The 20403-nt window shown below is 35.5% G+C and overlaps 1 protein-coding gene across 2 annotated transcripts in view; it reads left to right on the top strand.

Moving 5' to 3' along the window:
- The window catches only part of snd1 (staphylococcal nuclease and tudor domain containing 1), a 297588-nt gene extending 280773 nt beyond the window's left edge, over positions 1 to 16815 (top strand). The window contains exons 23-24 of one of the 2 annotated variants that reach the window (NM_182865.3): positions 11897 to 11941; positions 15895 to 16815. In NM_182865.3, the coding sequence (NP_878285.3) occupies positions 11897 to 11941; positions 15895 to 15960 (111 nt within the window). In that variant the 3' untranslated portion in view covers positions 15961 to 16815. The remainder of the gene's footprint in view (positions 1 to 11896; positions 11942 to 15894) is intronic. The other variant, XM_087246093.1, reaches the window with a different exon arrangement.
- Positions 16816 to 20403: the final 3588 nt, after the last annotated feature.

The following is a 20403-nucleotide window of genomic DNA, read 5'->3' as shown; positions in this document are numbered from 1 at the left end:
TCATCTTGGTCTATCACAGCTATTATATAACATAATAATAATAATAATAATAATAATAATAATAACAATTATAACAATAATAATAATAACAATGTCAATGATGGTAATAATATACATAGTATTAATACTCCTACTATATTTTCATATTACTATATAAAAGTCTACACAACAGAGCTGTTCTTATTAGTAATAAGAATATCTATAATTATAGTAATGGAAATAGAAGTAGCAATAATCATTTTTTTGCAATAATTTAAAAGTGTCATCAGCTTTATTCAGTGCTGCTATAATATGACATCACCAACGCTACATGTCATTTACATACATTTAAATACAGTCACATGGATCCAATTCAGTTTTAAATAGCCTAATTATGCAATCATTTACATAAGCTGAAACTTATCTAATGAGGCTTAAAGTATGACTCCTAAAAGCTTCTCCTGCAGTCTGACTTTTGAACTAGTTCGTTGATCTACCTGTTGTATATCTTATGACCTTCTCGCCACCCTGATGTTATTTTTGCTGTTTCTCCTGAATCAAAGTACTCGGGTTCACTTGCGATGAAGTCGAGTCTTTCTGCAGACTCTTAGCATATGGAGGGTGTTTGTGACAGTCACATCAGGTCCACCGTTTGCCTGTTCCCATAGGAACACTTCTGTTCTGGTTCACTCGTCCCCGCCTCGCACTCCCTCGTGCTTGCTTTCTTCATTTTCTGTTGCACTAACAGGTTGTTTGAGGTGCTTGTATGAAGCTGAGCTGTCTGACATCAGTGGCGCTCGCTTCTGCTCCTGTTTCACACTCTCACATAGTTATGAAACACTGGTGCTGCTCAGGCATGTGTACTGTACTTCAGCTACTGTGCATGCATGCTTTAGTTTAACAATGCGATACAATGTGCGTCAGAAGAAATGCTCAAATCTCTAATGGTTATTCTGGCTACTTTTTTAGAGCACAGCAATATTAGCTCAACCAATGGTATTTGTTCATGGGCAGAGCTATTTGTTTGACTGGCCAATAGTTGATTGTGTCTAAGAAACTGTTGTTTTCTTTGTTTTTGTTGTTTTTTGGATCTATAATCCATATTCATAACTCCTGCACAGCAATCTCAGAACATTCTGACACTCGATGACACTCCAATCCCCTCTCAGAAAAGTCCAGTGGCTGAGAATGTGCCTTTTACAGTGTCTGCTACAATGTTAATGTTGTTTTTGGTGTGTTTGCATAGATGAATATGGCCACTTTGTAAATGCACAGAAAAGTTACGATCTTATTGCCTCATTATATCATTATGATAACATAATATAAGCCTTCAATGATTTCCTGAAGATAAATGCCAATAAATAACTCAACTGGAATAACCACAACATTCGCGATCGCGAGATGGCGATGACATACAGTATGATGACGTGTAAAGGTGCTGTAGTGCTCTCCCAATTCTTAGGGGTAAATTTTGAAACCCTTCCCCTCAATCTGTTTTAAGGGCCAGGGGAAAGGGGTAGTGGTACAAAAATAGAATTGGGATTGGGCCTAAATGTTCACAATCTTTTATTGATAATTAATCCAAAAGAACAAATCTACTCACTATTTAATCAACATTTCTTTGTTGTTGTTGTTGTTGTTTAACAAAATAAGATATTTAGAAGAATGTAAAAATAAAGAAAAGAAAAAAAACCTGGTATTATTAACATTAATGATATGAAAAAAATACTTTGACTATGGTTTCCAGCATTCTTCAAAACGTTATTATGTGAAAATAGAAGAAAGAAACTCCAAACAGAAACGTACATTTGTTGAATGAACTGTCCCTTTAAGGCAAACTGGATTCTGATCGGCTTCATTTTTTTGCTGTTCGTTAGTTGGAAAAGAATTTACTTCAGTGATTAACCTAGTGTGAGTTCTTTTGAAATTAGAGCATTATTTTAATTATAAATTTTTGAATATGAGAAGTTAATCGACATTTTTGACTGAAATTAAAATTAAAAGTTTGTTTTCGTTTTTTGTTGTTCTTTATAATCAAATTTGTCTGCGTCAATAGCTTTATGGATAGTATCAACTTATAGCTTTACAGTATCCACAAGGCCAGAGTTTGAGGTTTTTTTGTTAATGCTTTCCCTCTTTTCCCTGTCCCGTCCTATTAAAGGTGAAATACCTCTAAAAAATAAATAAATAATTAAACTGAAGTCATCTTAACCTTTTCTTGTCATTAGTGCAGACTCGTACATTGTCTTACACTGTTACTACATCCTATCAGCAGTAAAATTACATGAAGGGCACATTATGTATGCCGGATTGTGCCTGAAGTCAGGCTGGCATAAGACAACCATTTTTTTAAGGACAGCATTGGCACTTTAGTAAAGTGTGGTGGCGCCATGCCACTTGTCTTCTGTCTACTTTCGGCTTTCACCCTTGGCTTTTCCATAAAGATTCTCTCATCTCACTCTCTCCTTCATTCATTTTCTCATTCATTATCTCTCCCACTCACGCGCACTCTCTTTCTCTGTCCTTCTCTCTCTCCTTCCCCATCTTCTCTGGCTGCCGGTTTGGCCTCCAGCACTGCATACCCTGTGCAGGGGGATGTAGTTTAGAATTTGCATGTATTTGCATGTCTGTGAAAGCGGTGTGATAAATCATAATCTGCAGAATTAAAGACAAAGCGGTGGATCAAACCTTTCATTCCTTCGTAAATGAGCTGTGATTTAAAACACAGTTAATACAGCATGATTATTTACACTGCCTTTATAATGGGCATCGCCATCCCATTCCGTGAGCAACCCCCCACCCCGTTGTCTTTCTTTTGATATTTTATTCCTTTTAAACACAGAGTGCTCTGTGATCTTTTTTTCCCTTACGTCCTCTCTGCTTTTTCAAGGGTATCTGCCACGCTCAACACCTGACTTCCTGCTATCAGCAAATCTTTGCTCTGCTGAAGTCTCCAGACCAGAGTCCATACGTCAGTCACTCAGTCAGTCACAATCACTGTGGTCTAGTGCGAAACGAGTCCTTGAATGTCCGTACAAGGCAAACGGGAGAGGGAAAGGAAATCTTTAATGTGAAAGTAGGAGTCAGATATAGGAAGGTCTGTCTGACAGGGAGAGAGAGTACGCGGGAGTGACAGATAAGGCCCCCTGGTTCTCCTTCTCTCCACCTGTTTGCGGATAACGCAGGCCTTCCGATAACTGTGCATGAGCTTCATCAGTTCTCAGGATCGATAGACGAAATCGATGTGTCATTTCCCTCCTGTGTTTGTCAAACACTGCTCTTTCTTATTTGCGTGTCAGTCTGTCTCTCCATCTCTCATTTTCTTCCTCATTCCTGGCCAACTGGATGAAATAATCTATAGTAGAAGTCTATGAGTCTATAATCAGAGTGAAAGTAAAGGGCACATTTATTATTACATAAGTCAAGGTGCTCTGTGTACAGTTCAGTAGTGCTGTATCTGCATGTTAGCTGTCATCTTTTCTGATGTGCTAACCTACACCTTTTAAGGCATCTTTTTTAGGGTGCAGCATAAATAGCCTTATCTGATGCCTTGTTTTACTGAGTTCTAGGAAAGCACTACATGTACACTTTGAACACCGGGACATGCACAGCAAGTAGAAGTCAGATGAAGACTATGTTTAAAGGAGTGAGTGTAATGGAGACCAGATAGTTGCAGAGTGTAAGGTAGTTGTGAGTGTAATGGAGACCAGATAGTAGAGGTAAACCTCGCTTCACTGGCCTCAAGAGATCTCTCGGTGACTGAAATTAGAGAGTGTGGCGTTGACATCTTTATTACTAGTGCACAAACATCTTACTTGGGGATGAATTTTAAATCCCACTGTGAGGCGAGTAGAGCCCCTAGGGCGCAGGATTCAAACACTGTTCCTGGAGGGTAACAGCTCTGCATAGTTTAGATTTAACCTTTAAATGTCCTGTGTTGTTGTTTTGATTTGTATGTATGTATCTAAGCTTCTGAAAAAACACACAAAAAAAAACTTAGGTTTTTGTGCACACTTGCCGAATAAACCTCATTCTCATTCTCATTCTAATTAAACAAACCTGATGTAATTAGTCGAGTCCATCTGGCTTGTTTGAAACCTGTAGGTATATGTGTTGGAGCAGGGTTGGATCTAAACTCTTCAGGACTGCACCCATCCCCAAGCACTACATTGGTGCCATAGCCCAGATTGAAGTGAGGTTAAGGAGGTTGAGATATGCTGACTCGAGAAGGACACTAGTCTTTAGCATCACTATTAGCGCACATGATGCTGTTGGTGCCGTGACCCGGAGTTGAGTGTAACTGAGGCAAGCTAGTAAGAACTGTGGATAAACCTAGCCTAAAGACACCTAAAGTAACTGCTTAAAGACATTGTAGTGACTGAAGCTAGAGACTGTGGTCTGTAGTACCCTTGTTAGTGTACTTCCCTACCATGTGCTGATTTGACTTTCAATCTGATCATTTTACCAGTCCGCTAGAGTTTTGACACCCATCCCCAGGCACTACATTGGTCCTATGACCCAGATGGAAGTAAGGTTAGGGAGGGTAAGGTGTGCTGACACAAGAAGGACATTAGTTTTTAGCATCCTTGTTAGTGCACTTGCCTCACTTGAATGAGTAAAACCAGACTGATTCTGTTGGTGCCGTGACCCATAGAGGAGTATAGCAGTGGCAAGCTAGTAAGAACTGTGGATAAATCTCACTTCACAATTCCCTGCTTTAAGATATTGTAGTGACTGAAGAAAGAGGCTATGATCTATAGTATCCTTGTTAGTGTACTTGCCTCCCATGTGCTGATTTGACTCTTAATCTGATCATTTTATCAGTCCTATAGAGTTTGACACCCATCCCCAAGCACTACAGTGATCCCATGAGCCAGATGGAAGTGAGGTTGAGATATGCAGACACAAATGAACATTAGACTTTTGCATCATTGTTTGTGCACATGCCTCACTTGACTGAGAAAACCAGGCTGATTCTGGTGGCACCGTGACCCAAAGGGGAGTATAACAGTGGCAAGCTAGTAAGAACCTTACTTCTCAAGTCCCTGCTTCAAGATATTGAGGAAACTGAAGCAAGAGGCTTTGGTCTGTAGAGTATCCTTGTTAGTGTACTTGCCTCCCATGTGCTGATTTGAATCTCAATCTGATCATTTGAGTGTCAACAGAGGGGCTGTGTTGGTGCCGTGACCCTGATGACCTCAATTTCCAACATAGACTAAAAGCTGACACATTTTTGGTTCTTGTTCTTAAGGAGATGCCTCTAATTCCACTTGGAACCGGGCAAGTAGACCTTATGGGGTCGCAGGAGGACAAATAAAATCTAAAAATGTATTGTGAAAGAGTCTTTATCAGGTGTTACATTTATTGCCTTAAAAGACGGATGCTTGCATATCCATTAGACAACAAAGCTCATAGAGTTAATAACAAGGCTTCGATGCATTTATGCTACACCAGTGCTAAGCTTACTGTAGCGTACCATGAGTGCCGCTGGTGCCTTTTCACGTTCATTAGTTTTACAAGCTAATTACAAGCTCACATACCAATTAGGGTTACAGTCATAGAATACAGACAGTTCTTATTGCAGATTTGTTCTATGAGACTCTCCTTAAGCGTTCATTATTGACTTGTTGATTTCAAGGGGCTGAACTCTGGTCTTATCATTTCAGAATGAGTATGCAGGTCTTGCTGTTGTTGGCATTTAATGACTCTCCCTTGGAGACATTAATTAAGACATGAAAGGTGGTCTGATCTCAGCAGGTGATGTTCTGTCGATGGTTTGATGAAACTGTGGCACTGTTAATATTTCTCTCACTCACTGTGATATTGAGATGTACAGTCCAGATGATAAAGCCCAAGAGAGATGTAATAACTTTATTATGGTTGTTCTGAGAGGAAATGGCCCCTTTTAGTATTTTAGCTTTTTAGCAGTCATGGGAAGCTAAGTCTAGGGTTACTGTTCCTTTGCTGATTAAATGGATACTTCACACAAACTATGGAAAATCTGTCGTCATTTATCCACCCTTTATTTGTTACAAATTTGTTTGAGTTTCTTGGTCATGTTGAAACCTGTAACCATTGATTTCCATAGTATTTTTTGTATATTTCTATTATGGAAGCCTGTGGTTTCTTCAAAATGAGTTTACGTATTCTGTTAAACACTAAAGAGGTTTAGTGGTTAAAAGTATGGAACCACATTAGAGTGAGTAAATAGAAATTTTTGGGTGAGCTATCCATTTAACCTACAGCTTGCTTCTGTGTTCTCATTTACCGATCTTAATGAATCCCAGTGTACTAAGGATGCCTAAGATCCTTGGTTGGGTACTCTGGGCTTGGGCCACAAGCTTGGAGCCCTTCTCTTTGATACCAAATGCACTTAAACTTTACTCTGTTTATTATGTGCAAGGTTACTATAGTATAGTATTATAGTTGGGCTCCGCAACATTGATATGTGATGTCAGTATAATGCAATATTCAATATGCGATATGACATTTAATAAGTTGCAACCAACAATTATTTCATATTATTTAATGGAAAAGAAAGCATTACCGATAAATATATATTGCCATATGCACATTTGCTGTATTTTGATTGTCGATAATGTTTTGTTGATAATGTTTTTGTCACCATGACAAGTTTTTGGCTGAATGTATACCTCGTGTTTAATACGAGGTAAACGATATCTATTAAGTATAGTCTTCAGCTGACCTACATGGATGTTACATTAGCTTTGTTTACATCCAAAGATGTTAATTAGATTTTGATTTATTTGCGAATAATGCACCTTTTCCATTAAATGACTTTAGGAGAACAAAATCGCCACTTCCTGACAAACTGGTGCCAAATATATGTATTTTCTGGTATAATAAATTGCATGCGCCCCAGAAGACGAAGGCAAAATGCGATCAACATGAAGCGGTTTTTGGTGGCGTAAGAACACTCTTTGGGAGTACATCCACTTAAGGAAGGTAATAATACAGAAATACTTTCATGACGGACATTGGCTGAGGGATTTAAGAATGAAAAAAAACATTTCAGATGTTTTAGAATGTCATCGTTTACTGGCTTGTCCATTAATGCCATCACATCTTTATTTTGTCGTCACAAGATGGTAAAAACAAAATCACATGACATTTTATTGTCCATGCTGGAGATTTTTTTGATAAAGGATTTTCCATTGTAGTTTATGCAGTTCTTTTTGCATACAGACGTTATCCTACTCAAATACAGTATGGGCATGTGTTTTAAAGGTAATGCATATTTTGGCATTTCTATCAAGCATTATTCAATTCAAAATTAGCATAAACATAGGTAGATAAAAACATAGCTATTGATTTTAGTAATTTTTGTGGATTTTTGTTACAGTGTTATGCAAAACTTAACAACACAATAGCAAAAACTTGGCATTATTTTTAACAAATACTCTGTCATTTCAGCTCAATTAAAGTAACTGTTAGTCTGATAGTATTTGTACCTTTAGTCATGGGCCATCCCCTTGTCCAGTAATATCCCATCATGTCTCGCTCCTCACAGTTTCATTGCCCATTAGCCAATAAAAGTTGCATTTTTTGCTCTTCTAGTATCAAACAAGCATTCATCCCCACACAAAAACTGGACCAGGACACATGCTGAATGACACGCATCGCTGCCTAAAAACTTCATTTCATTCCTGCGCCCCATGGATTGAACACAGGCTTGATATGGGACAGAGAAGCCATTTCGGCTCTAGCGTCTTTCTGTTGTTTAATCTCTGGACTGAGATGATCAAAGTCCAAACTGTTCTCTATGAATGTTCCATGGACGCTTTGATTTTCGGCTTGCCTGTATTACTGGATATTATGGAGTGTTTCTAAGAACGTCCCAAATCTAATCACTATCCCATCATTTCATGCTGAGATTAACAGTAAAAGACTAAGTCGCAGTCAGCGGATTTGGAGAATACAAACACCTGAACTCATACTGAGGGCTATAATTAGAGGGCACCGAAATGGCTCGCACACTTGGAAAGGAGAAGTGTGTTTTCAACAGTGTCTGTAACGATGATTACTTGAGCAGGTATACATTGTTGCAAACTTGTTAGAAATGAGAAACAAGCATGAATAAACTGCGTAGACATGCTAGATCCGATGCTGTCGTTACGCTTTCAGATGCTTTTTTTCTTGAAACTGAACGGTTAAAAACACACACAATCGTCTATAGTCTGTAATGTGCGAAAACAAATTTGGAAAGAAATCTTATAATTGGAAAGAAATCTCGCAGTACTTGCTGCTGTTTATCATCGTTAATCAAACACCAATAAGAAAATCTTTAATAAAAAATTGTCTTTTTATTTAATTAAACAAATCATAGCAAAAAGGTAATAGAAAAAACACTTGTGAAATCTCTTTCTAATACCCTAATCTCTTATGAAATTTCTTTTAGTTGTTTTATCGAGAATGTTTCTGTAAAGACTTTTATTTTGGGTGAAGCAGATCAATCAGAATACTGAATATAATGTTGAAAGGGTGTTTGGTACTATAATTAATTCAAGACTTTTTATTGATTTTTGGAAGAGCTTTGTTGGTTCTTGCTACCTCAAATGACAGATTTATTGCCATCTTTTCTTCACAATTTGCAGCAATATTTGCTCTCTAAAGACAGATTTTTGGGGGATTTAGTGCAATAAAAGATGTTTTTGCATACTAGTCTGCACATCAGAGCTGAAATTGACTGCACACGATATACATATAGCAGAAATGACAATACCATGCAAGTAAGATAAATAAAATGAGCCTATATTTTTTGTTTAATAAAAGGACAATGTACAGACCCTTTCTTTTGGAAGGAACTTTAAATAGTTTTGGCAAATATTAAATGACTCAATTTTCTTGTTCTTATCATTCTTATACTTTTTATTTGTGATATTATTGTGATATTATTTGTGATAGATAGATAGATAGATAGATAGATAGATAGATAGATAGATAGATAGATAGATAGATAGATAGATAGATAGATAGATAGATAGATAGATAGATAGATAGATAGATAGATAGATAGATAGATAGATAGTTCATTAGTAAATTATTAGATATAAAAAAAGACATTTGCATTTTAATATCTGTACATCACTTATCTTTACGTGTTGGTAATTTGTCAAATATGATCACGTCAGCATGTCTATAATGTTGGCATCTTTGGAGCAGCATTTTGCGCCTCTGCTGTGTGTGAAACTGCTGATGTGTGTGTGTGAGGTGCTGTGTTGCGTGTCGTATGGCTTCGGACTCTTGATGGATGGAGTTGGCTGTGCTAGCCACACTTTTCTCTGCAGCTGCACAGTCCAGATGTAGCACAAAAGAATCACTGCTCTTCAGCCAGCCAATTAACCTCCTCTAAACAAACCCAAAGAGCACACACCACGCTTTTTAACATCTGCCATCTTGTGCATCTGCTGTGTATCATCAGTACCTGGAAAACAAGCCACTCAAGCTTTATAATTACGCTGCCGATTCAGAAACAAAGACTGTCCTGCTCTCTGACTCCATGGCAGAAACACTCAATATGTTTAGCATTGTTTCGGCCTGTCTGGTGACTGTCAACACCCTGGTAGTAGATGCATACGCAGTAAAAATAATGTAAAACGCTGTTTTTAAAGAAAAAATAGATATACTTATGTAGTTTGGAGTTTGGTGTTGGAGAAAATGTAAGGAGTCGCTAACTAAATCCATTCTTTCACTGTTTTTTTGTTTTTACATTTTTTATTAATTGGATCTTCTTAAATATGTCCTGTGGTGTGACATACTGTAGTTATGAATCTCTAATATTAAGAAAAACAACTATACATATTTTGTGATATATCCGATACTACGAAAAATATCGTATTCCATACCATTTTCGATATTGTGAGGAAACTGCTGCTGAGAGAGAGAGAGAGAGCAAAGCCGGTATTGATTCTAACAAAAGCAAGATCGTATCAAGATCGTACTGGAATTTGGTACCAATCGATACTGAATTTTTAAAATGTCTATTTCCCGTCAACATTTTAGTGCTGTTGAACACGTTTTTAAACACTGCCGATTTGCCATTGTGTTAATTTGCTGAACAGAAATGACAGTGATTGGGTGTGAAGGTCATCAGTTCACCAAACTCACCGCTGTTTTCTGTAACCACAGTATGTCAGCATATAGACAAACCAGCTGACGGACGTAACTTTGAAACGCCTAAGTGTCCCTGTATCTGTGAACACAATGGCAAATCAACGCTGCTTAAGAATCAGCTCAACAGTGATTAAATGTTAGCAGGAAATGTACTCTTCAATTGGTACCAAGTTCAAGTATTGTAAACTCTAATATTTACACTTAGCAAAATATTGAGGTTTTTGACTACTAATACAAATAGAGTGAGTGATTTATCTACATTGTTGGGCACTTGAGTTCATAATTTATATAATGCATAAAATGTAATAAATATTAACATATTAATTAGAAAAATAACATCTGCACTGGTCAAAATAGTTAGCACAGCATTGCATGCTTAATTTAAACAAGAACCGATATTCATCCTAAAACACAAAATAAATAATATAGAAAGCAAAAATGTAACTTTCAAGCATCAACATATTGTTACAACACCAATTATATATATATTATATATATATATATAATTTTGATTTTATTTCTTGAAAAGTAAGGCTGTAATGAATAATCTGCCAGATAGGAACTTATAATTCTAAGTGGAAAATGTCTACAGAATTTGAAGATTCTGTCTGCATTTACTGTTTTTTTTTAACTCTCATTTGCCACTTTGACAATTTACATTTACAGTACATTTAGCATCTCTATCAGTTTAATTTATCAAAGAGAATTGTTATACACACATTGTTTGCTATATGGAATGCACAAACTTTAAAGCTCAATATCTCAAAATCATTCAGAACGCAGATAGAACCTTATAATTTCAAGGTGACGACTTCTAAAACTAGCCCTGACGTATTTATTGACAATTTAATAATTTATATATTTGAACTATGCTTAAGACAGTCACACCATTGGACAGTTTTGAGATTAAGCTAAAAAAATAAAATAAAACAGCAGTTTTATGTAACAGAAGTTCATGGAAGAAAAATACATGTTTAACCATTTACTACATTTACATGATGGCAATACTTACTATATTTATTTGTGTCATACAAGACCCACACTTTTCCTTACTATTGAATGCATACTCTGAATCTGATGATCAGAAAGCAGCTCATCATGATGAAGGCCTGTTAAAGCATCATTTAAACAAGGCGCACTTACTGCGTTTGACTGATGTAGATTCAGCAGCACATCAATCTCTGTAAACGCCGTCATTTTTTAAAGCAATCTCTGTCCTCCATAATGTCCTGCGGGTGTCATTTATTTAACGTTGAAGATGCTGAGGGATGTTGTTTGAGTTTGTTATAGAGACAGTTCACCCAATAACGAAAATGAATCATTTACTCATCCTCCACTTGGTATAAACTTGGACGAGTTTCTACTGTAAGTTTGAGTAGAGGTTTTGAAGAATGTCTGGAAAGTAGTAGCTATTGGAATCTTCAGTTATTCTGTGTTCTCATGTTTTAAGAAGTCATATTCTGTATTCAACAAGAAAAACAAAATAGTTATAAATGTTTAGAATTACGTGTGTGTGTGTGTGTGTGTGTGTGTGTGTGTGTGTGTGTGTGTGTGTGTGTGTGTGTGTGTGTGTGTGTGTGTGTGTGTGTGTGTGTGTGTGTGTGTAAAGAGTTAGTGATTATTTACGGTGAACTATCCCTTTAAAAGACTAAGTAAAAAAAAAAATAATAACGCTAGGTTTCTCTTGCTTATTGATGTTTCTCTTTTCCCTCAAAGAGTTTAACACAACACTAGGTTTTTCTCTGGTTTAATTAATTTTTTGTTTTTGTTTTTCTTGTGACAGGTGACTGAATATCTGAATGCCCAGGAATCTGCCAAGAGCGCCAGGGTAAGATCTGCAGTTTTAAGTTCTTGATTCATATATATGTCTGTTGCTTTCGTCTTGAGTCTCTTGCCACATTGTAGGCTATATAAGAAACGGGGTCCCAGTCCTTAAACCGCATAATACAAACAAAAAAAATCTATAAACATAAAGCAAATATTTATATAATTGTAACCAATATTACAAAGTATTTTGGATTAATTTCTCACTAAAAAGCACTAATAACTTTCTTTGACTCTTGAAAATATCTTCTGATGGTTCTATTGTCACAAACAACAGCAGTCTACACAACAGAAATCTGTTGTCTAATTTTACCTGCAGTGCTTCTGTGAGAGGAATACATTCATTTATATAAAATCAACAAACAGGAATGTTTCACTTCATAACAAAAATAAATAAATAACCTTATCATGTAGGCCATCATTTTTCTATTCGCTCATTTGAATCTTTTTGGCTCGAGACTTCTGGTCTCATTCACTTCCATTTTTTTTTTAGATGTTAAAAACAGCTTGTTTTGCTGCTTGATGTTGCAAACTGACATTTTGTTATTATAATATCCTTCTTTGTCTGTATAGTCATGCAAACACTTGTTTGTAGAGCAAGTAGGTTGATCGTTTTCTGTGGTTTATTATTCCTAGTCATTTCTCCCATAGGCAGCTGAATCGGAAGTTCTAAAACAATCTCAAAAACAAGCCAACTTCCGCATTGAAGAGTAAGCTCAAGATGATGGCATTAAGGACAGCATATGCTTTTGTTTAGTTTACATAGGGCTATAGAATGTCATAGGATCTCACCTTTCATTCTGGTAAAGCATAATCGCGAGTTCGAAAATGAAAGAAACACCATTGAAAGGGGTTCCATTTTGTCAAGTTTACCTTCTTTCAGCTTAATTGTCCAACAAAAAAAGTATATTGTTTTGGCCATCTGTATGAAGCAAATTTAACAAAACGAAACGCAACATAACATCACATCACTTGATTCAGAAAACGTATAAGCAGTGTCTCAAAGTCCATATGAAAGCATTTGGCATTCAGTCTTTGGCATGAGTGGACTTTGCTCTGCAGCGCGCTCACATTTTGATGCTCATGAGAAGAATATCTTGTAGTTATCTTCTTTTTTTAAGTGAGGTGTAAATTGCGTCATCCATGAATGATATTTTTATACTTTTACACGTAATAATCTATGATTACAATATGCTATACTGAAACCGCTCGTAAACTAGGGCAGGGCGATTAATCAAAGTTATCAAAATCGGCATTCAGAACCTATAATCGATCTAATTTCTCTAGGTCAATTTTTTCAATAACCTACCGCGTGTTGAGTCACGTGACCAGCGGCAAACACACGGGTGTGGTCTGGTGCAGCCTTCGAGCATTCACATACCCCCGCACCTCTCGAAACATGTAACTACACGTCGCACGTTTGCATTACATTGAGGATGATTGGATGCTGCAGCGGATATGACTTGAGACAGCATATTTTTTATTGCAATAAAATTACTATTTGCATTAACATATTTGTTTACAGAAGATTCAATTTATTTATTTTTTTCTAAATTATATAATTTTAAGGATATACAAGTTATTTTATATGTTTAGAAGAGATACTGTTTATTTTCTAAAAGTCAAGCTCTCCCATAGTTTGCACCTTGACTTTACATGTTAGTACTTGCATCATAATATTTGTTATCAGAAGGGTCAGATGCTTATTTTAGTCCTTAAATATAAATAAAAAATAATGTTTATTTGGGTCAATGATGAGGTATCATAATTAGCATTAAATATTCTGCATTAAATGTATACAAATCTACTTTAAATAAATGAAATAGGGTTAAAATATTAGAGAAATAATACTTCAAAACAATGGAGCTATGAAAAAACAGTCTAACGTATGAGTAATTCTTTATAGCTTGTTTGTTTGTTTGAAAACCTGCTGACTGTACATTATCTTTTACTTGCATCTCTCCTTCCCTGCTGCTCGTCTTTATGGCTTTAATGCCCTTGTTGGCACAGAAACGGAGGACTTTTATTTTCAGAATCGGCTTTGGCTCACACGCTGACTTTACCTGTAACATCAGCTTAGTGCGAGGTGTAATGCACATCCAACACAATCTTCTGGCTTCAACATTGTTCACATGACAGGCCAATCGCTGTATAACAAGACTGAAGCAGAAGCGAGAGCTAGATGATGATGTCCCTGCTAACGGCGGCGCTAATTATCATAGACATTAATTAGCTGTGATTCTCTCGGTTAACAGCCGACACACACACACACACACACACACACTCGCAGAGATAACAAAAAACGGAGAAGAACGATAAAATCCTTTGTGCGATGTGCAAAATGATTTCCCATCTTCACTAAGAATCCATGAAGCCGAAACGATTGACCGTCGTGCAAATGAAACGTTTGACTGCTTTATTTGGCGAAGCCGACGTAAAATGAACAGGCTGCGATGGAATTTGTCGAAGTTAAAGCTTTCATGCGTGACTGGATGTGAAAGGACTGGAGTTAAAGAGGAGCGTAAACGAGCGCTCGCCTCGTTATTACTGAGGTGTGATGATGTTACAGACCAGCTCATGTTTTAATGATCCTGTCTACACGCCGGCCATCTGTGCCTCACTCGCACAGATACATGGCAGAAATGCTTATCAGGGTTTAATGATGGTGAATCGGGGCTGTCAAATGACTCAAAGACCCATTTTGCTGCTTATTAATGTTTCATTGAGGTTATTTAGGATTTGGAGGGGGGTTCAAATGTTTGTTTTGACTTTCGATGCAATTTATTTACCCTTTGTGTCAAGAGGAAATTTGTTCAGAAAAGATCTGTAGCTTTGACGGCTTGTCTTTGTTGTAGGTCTCAATGATTTCATTGCATGTTCATTCAAACTAATATCCATATTAATTATTTTCATAGTGTTTGAATTATGCATAGACTGAATTATTATTTTGACTTCACTGATGTCACAGTAAAGAAATCTAACTTGTGTTTATATTTAGCGATTAATAAAATGTAATGCAGTTTGGCTGTTCATTTGTGATGGAAATGCATTTTAAGTGGACTTCAAAGTGTACATTTTTGAAAACGACACCTTTATTGTGTCTGTGTAAACGCCAAAAATGTGTTTTCAGGGATAGGAAAACTACAGGGCTGTTCCACAAAGTACATTTAAAGGTTAATCAAAATTAATTTACACTGCAATTACAGTTGCTTAAATACTGATGTTAAATTAATGTTGTATATACGTTTTATATACATTGTATATACGTTTTAAAGAAAAATAAATAAATTAAATGCAACAATTAAAAGCTGTCGCAAAACAATTGCTAAAGAAATCAATTCTGCATTAATCCTGAGATTTTTAAATGCATCGCTCTACTCTTGAATCAGTTCTGAGCATAAGTTTTTAACCGCAGATGGTACACTACTCTAGTTTTTAACCGTACTGTGAAATGCTCATGAAAGACATGCAAGTTGGCAATAATGCCATGAGATTAATGTAAATACAGAACACTAAGAAAACTTGTAATTAACCTAAACTTTTCCTACATTAACTATTTTAGGTGGAATTTGTAAGGAAATAGATGCAAGCAGAGTATAGGTGTTTTTAAAGCATATTCTACTGTTAAAAATGAATCTTTGTATTTATTCAAGAAAAAATAGCAATGCATTTTGACAATTTCTAAATCGATCCAGCATTTTTTTTGTTTTTTATTTTTTGAGTATATTTGTCACTGCTCTACTACGCTACCTGACAAATCTCGTCGCCTGTCTACGTTTTAGGAACAACAAATAATAACTTATCTTCAAGTTGAAATACAAACTTAATGACCTTTGCATCACATCTCTCATTATAGTGTTAGAGCTTTACTTTCACCTGCGATCTAGCCCCAGCCCCCACCCCCCCTTTCCCCCCAAAAAACGTGTTTTAATGAATAACTTGTTCTTTTATTTGCAGCTCAACATTTGGCGTTATGGAGATTTCCGTGACGATGATGCGGACGAGTTCGGTTATCGACGCTAAGTTGTTGCTCCAAAGACCTTGTGGAAGACCAGATGCATTTGCAGAGAACACAAAACACAAAAAATCATGAAAAAACAAACTCAACAAAACATCAGTATGCTTTTATTTGTTTTGTTTTTCCTATGTTGAACATTTGCCTCTCTCCGTTGTTTTTTTTTTTTATATATACTCTGTGCATATCCTCTCTTCTGCCCAAGGACTTTCAGTTTCTAATTTTTTTTAAAGCAAGTACGCTACAGATAAATCTACCTGTCGCTGCTTCTAATAGGACCAACGTATTTACCTTAATTTTACGTTTTGACATGATAGCCAATCACGTTTTTTCTTTTTTTCGTCATGTAAATTTTTTTAGCCAATCACCAGCTGTCAAACCCCGTCTTAGCGAACCTGATCAGCTCAGTCAGATGTCTATGTTTTGGGGCAAGACTTTTAAAGAAATGAGGGGAATGATGCACAGAGCAACCATGAGCTTATCGAGAAAACGCCTCCTTAATCATGAGATTCTATATTTCAATACGTATATATATATGGATATTTTGAAGTTAGATCAAAACTAACCAAGTGAACTTACTTGAGCGTATTTCCGTCTCTCTCTCTCTCTGATGTGATCTGAGTGTTCAGTGACATTTCTGGGCATTTGTGTAGGACGTGTGTTTTCTCTTTTCATGTGACAAAAGAAGCACCTTTTCCAGGCGTCTCTGGGCTTCCTGTGAGGTTTACTCTACGCTCAGCGTTTCTTCTTCTCCCGCTCTTGCCCGCCATACAGAAACAGTGTTTGAATTTGTTTCCTCCTGAGGTAGACCCTGTCATTGTATTTAAAGCTGATAAATAAAAAAAAATGAGCAAAGTGAAACGGGTTGTCTGACTGGTTTTAAGGGGTGTTGTGAGTTTTTTTTTGTTTTGTTTTTTTGGACCATTTGGAATGCAGTCTGGTTTAGTTTTAGTTCTGTTTATATTTTGTGTTAGGCCATTTTAGTTTATTGAAATACAAACAAATGAAGTGACTTTCTTTTTTGGGGGGCCACTTTTGATATCTTCCTTGCTTTTTTGATGGGCAAGTGTAAACAGTCAATCTGTAAATTATTCATACCTTGGAGAATTCTTTTTAGTTTTTTTTCCACAATGATGCCTCTTGCACATCGTCCTGTAATCTTTTGGGAAAAGCATGTAATTTCTGGTTTAAAATAATATAAGCTCTTTTTATAAAAGTCAGAATTTGCCTGGGGTATGAATAATTTTGGCCTTAACTATATATACAGTATGGACATTTTTGATGAAAAACAACAAAAAGATGATACAGATTGCATTCAGCACTGTCCAATGAAATGCATTGTCAATAACTAATGGAAATATTCAATTGTGGACATTTAAAAACATTTATGGTATGCACTTGTGATCAGATTTACAAAAACAAAAACAAAAAAGCTGGTGTAAACAGGGCCTTTACGACATTTTGAGCATTACTCTGGCTGTCTTGTGGTACAAAAGTGCAGCAGCTATGCTATTGGTTAAAAAAAGAAATTGTTATTTTTTTATTATTATTGAAAAGGTTTATTTAATCAATGAAAGACCATCTTAATGAACTGTAATTGTGTTAATAATGACTGTAAAAATTATCTGCATGCCTACATATATTATGAAAAGTCTTCTAGGCTTCATTTATTTTACCTAAAATTCACTTTAAATGTGATTTATTCTTGTCAAAGTTGAATTTTGCGTATCATTACTCGCGTGATCCATCCAAAATCATTTTAATATGCTCATTTGATGGTTAAGAAACATTTGCTTGTGTATTTTTTTCTGGATTCTTTAGTCTGCTAGAAAGGATAAATCAAAAGTAGACGCATTTATACTATTAATTTACTTTATTTCATCTTTGCCGAATAAAAGTATCGATTATTTTTAACACTAAAAAAGTAACGATAACATTTGTAACATAATTTTTGAATGACAATTTGGTATTTTATTGCAAAGGTTTCATTTGTTGACATTAGTTAATTACATTCATTAATATGAGCTAATGAACCTTACAGAAAAACAAGTGAAAGTACATGTGAAACAAATATGAAATGTGGTTATGAGCATTTTTAATCGGGTACAAAATGAAAATTTCAAATCCTGATGAATGATGTGTTTCGCATGATTTAAACAGGTTCTTGGAATAAACTGTATAGTATTGTAGTTTTTATTTTACATTTTTATCAGTGTTTATTTTAGCATTTACTATTACATTATGTTGTATTTGTTAACATAAATGCATAGCAAACTAACACAACTAAAAGAAAATTTTGTTTTTACTTTGGGGAAAAAAAGGACGGCTCATTGGTAATCTATTTGCTGATGCAATAATTTTCGTAAATGAGACCTTATCTTAAACTGTGACCCACATTACAAATGAAGTTTGTGCTTTTGCAAAGAAGGAAGTCTATGAAGTGTAAAAAAAATTAGGAAATGTAATATTGATGCGTTCTGAGCATGTTTCGCCCCCAATGCTTTTTTGGAGACAAAACGATACACTTAATAATGCAGACCTCATGTTTAAAGCACAGTTGATTTCAGAACAGTAAAGCAGTGCGAGTTCAGCAGTACGCCAGTTCAACAGTTCACCAGTGACTGCTTCAACTGCACTCCATCAGTAGGACACTTTCTATTACTCATCAAATTGTGCAAATAAAAATTGTGAATTTGGATTGTATTTAATGGCCTTTCAGGTAATTTGAAAGGATGAAAAAATAATCTGTAATGAAAATAAATTGTATTTTTTTCTTGTTTTCAAATCACATTGCATATCTAAGTCTTACGACCATTCTTTAAATTTGTTGTGCAAAAATGCTCTGTGTCAGGTTGACTAGCTTTATTCATTTGAATTTAGTCAACTTTAACGTTTCTCAAATATTTTTAGTAGCGGTGTAGTCTTTTGGACTTGATTCGTTCAATTAACTGAACTCATGCAGATTTGGTAACTGAACTTGCAAGTTATTAATTCTCTAAATACTTGATGATATCAAAATATAAGTGTATATGACTCAGTCTATATTAGTTTGCAGTACTTCAATTAAAATAGTTTGCCACAAACAGTTTGAGTAAACAACTTACAGGGTTTAGAAATGTACTGCACTCTTAAGATGCTGGGTTGTAAGAACTTAGCCCAAAGTTAAGTTAAATATGGACAAATCCAATATTGGGTTCATTTTTATCAATTAATCTTAAAATGGCTCTCTTTAACACTGTTTGGGTTTGTCCATGTTTGACCCAGCATTTTAGAATACGTCTTAAATGTATGTACTTTATGACAAAAGGTAGCAAGAGTATATGCAACCTTTGGGACATAATGCTTATTAACGGACCATTATGTGCCCTATTATTCATCTTCACATGTCATACACATTTCTTTAATATTTTAAGCACATTGGAGATGCAGCAGCATGTTAGCCAGCTAGCATCTCTTTTTTTATTATTATTATTATTATTATTTTTTATTAATAGATGTCTAATAGGCGTTTAATAAATGTAAACATAGTCATCTGGGCTAAAACAAGGGCTGTCAGTGGAAAATCTAATAAACAGAATCATTAAATAAACAGAAATGAATGACTACACATATAAAGTCTGTTTAATCTAATTTGATGACTAGTCTAGTTTTGGCCTATTCTTAGATGTCTATTAGTTTTTCCACTGCCCACATTTAGCCTTGTTTTAGCCAAGCTAAGTTTAGATGTCTAATAGACATCTATTAAACAAACATTTTTTACCAGGTAGTTTTTCATGCATTGAAATCTCAAGAGTTCAAACGTTATTGATTAAACATATCTTTATAAAAGTTTGCATTGTTGTTGGAGTTGAAATATAATATTGGAAAATGTTAATTAAATCATTCTATCATTCAAACATCTTTACCTAAGCCCCTCCATTTAAAGTGCACATGAAAGCAAAACTAACCCTGCCCAGTTTTTATCAAGTTACTTCAATAAACTCCCCTCTGGAAGGGTTTCAGGGCAAGTACCGTGTATAAAACTCCACTTTTGAATTTTTATTGCGTACATATACACGATGTTCATCCACAAACCAAGCAGCCTAATCTATCAAAACTTTGGCGTTCTTCCTCGTCTAATTACCAGTTGCTAGGTCATAAACAGGCAAGCGTACCAGCCCGGAACAATAACAGACTGAGAGAAAAGATAAAAGGACACAATCTATTGGCTATGCTAATATACATATCCGTAATCTAGTAGAATTATGACGTATATGAAATACAACCTAAATGTGCCTGCATTTAAAATAACATGGTAAATATACTCACTTGTATATATATTTTTTCAAATACCCCGGGACATAATAACATCAATCACTTATAATATACATCTGCAAACAATAATGACTTGATTTTGTCATCTCGTATTGCTAGTTTTGTGATGAACAATTTATCTGTGCACGTCATAAAAG

The sequence above is a fragment of the Danio rerio genome, chromosome 4 (genome assembly GCF_052040795.2).
Source record: "Danio rerio strain M-AB ecotype USA chromosome 4, GRCz13ab, whole genome shotgun sequence".
Classification (NCBI taxonomy): domain Eukaryota; kingdom Metazoa; phylum Chordata; class Actinopteri; order Cypriniformes; family Danionidae; genus Danio; species Danio rerio.
The sequence above is the reverse complement of the archived record's forward strand: the minus strand, read 5'-3'. Positions and strand labels throughout refer to the sequence as shown.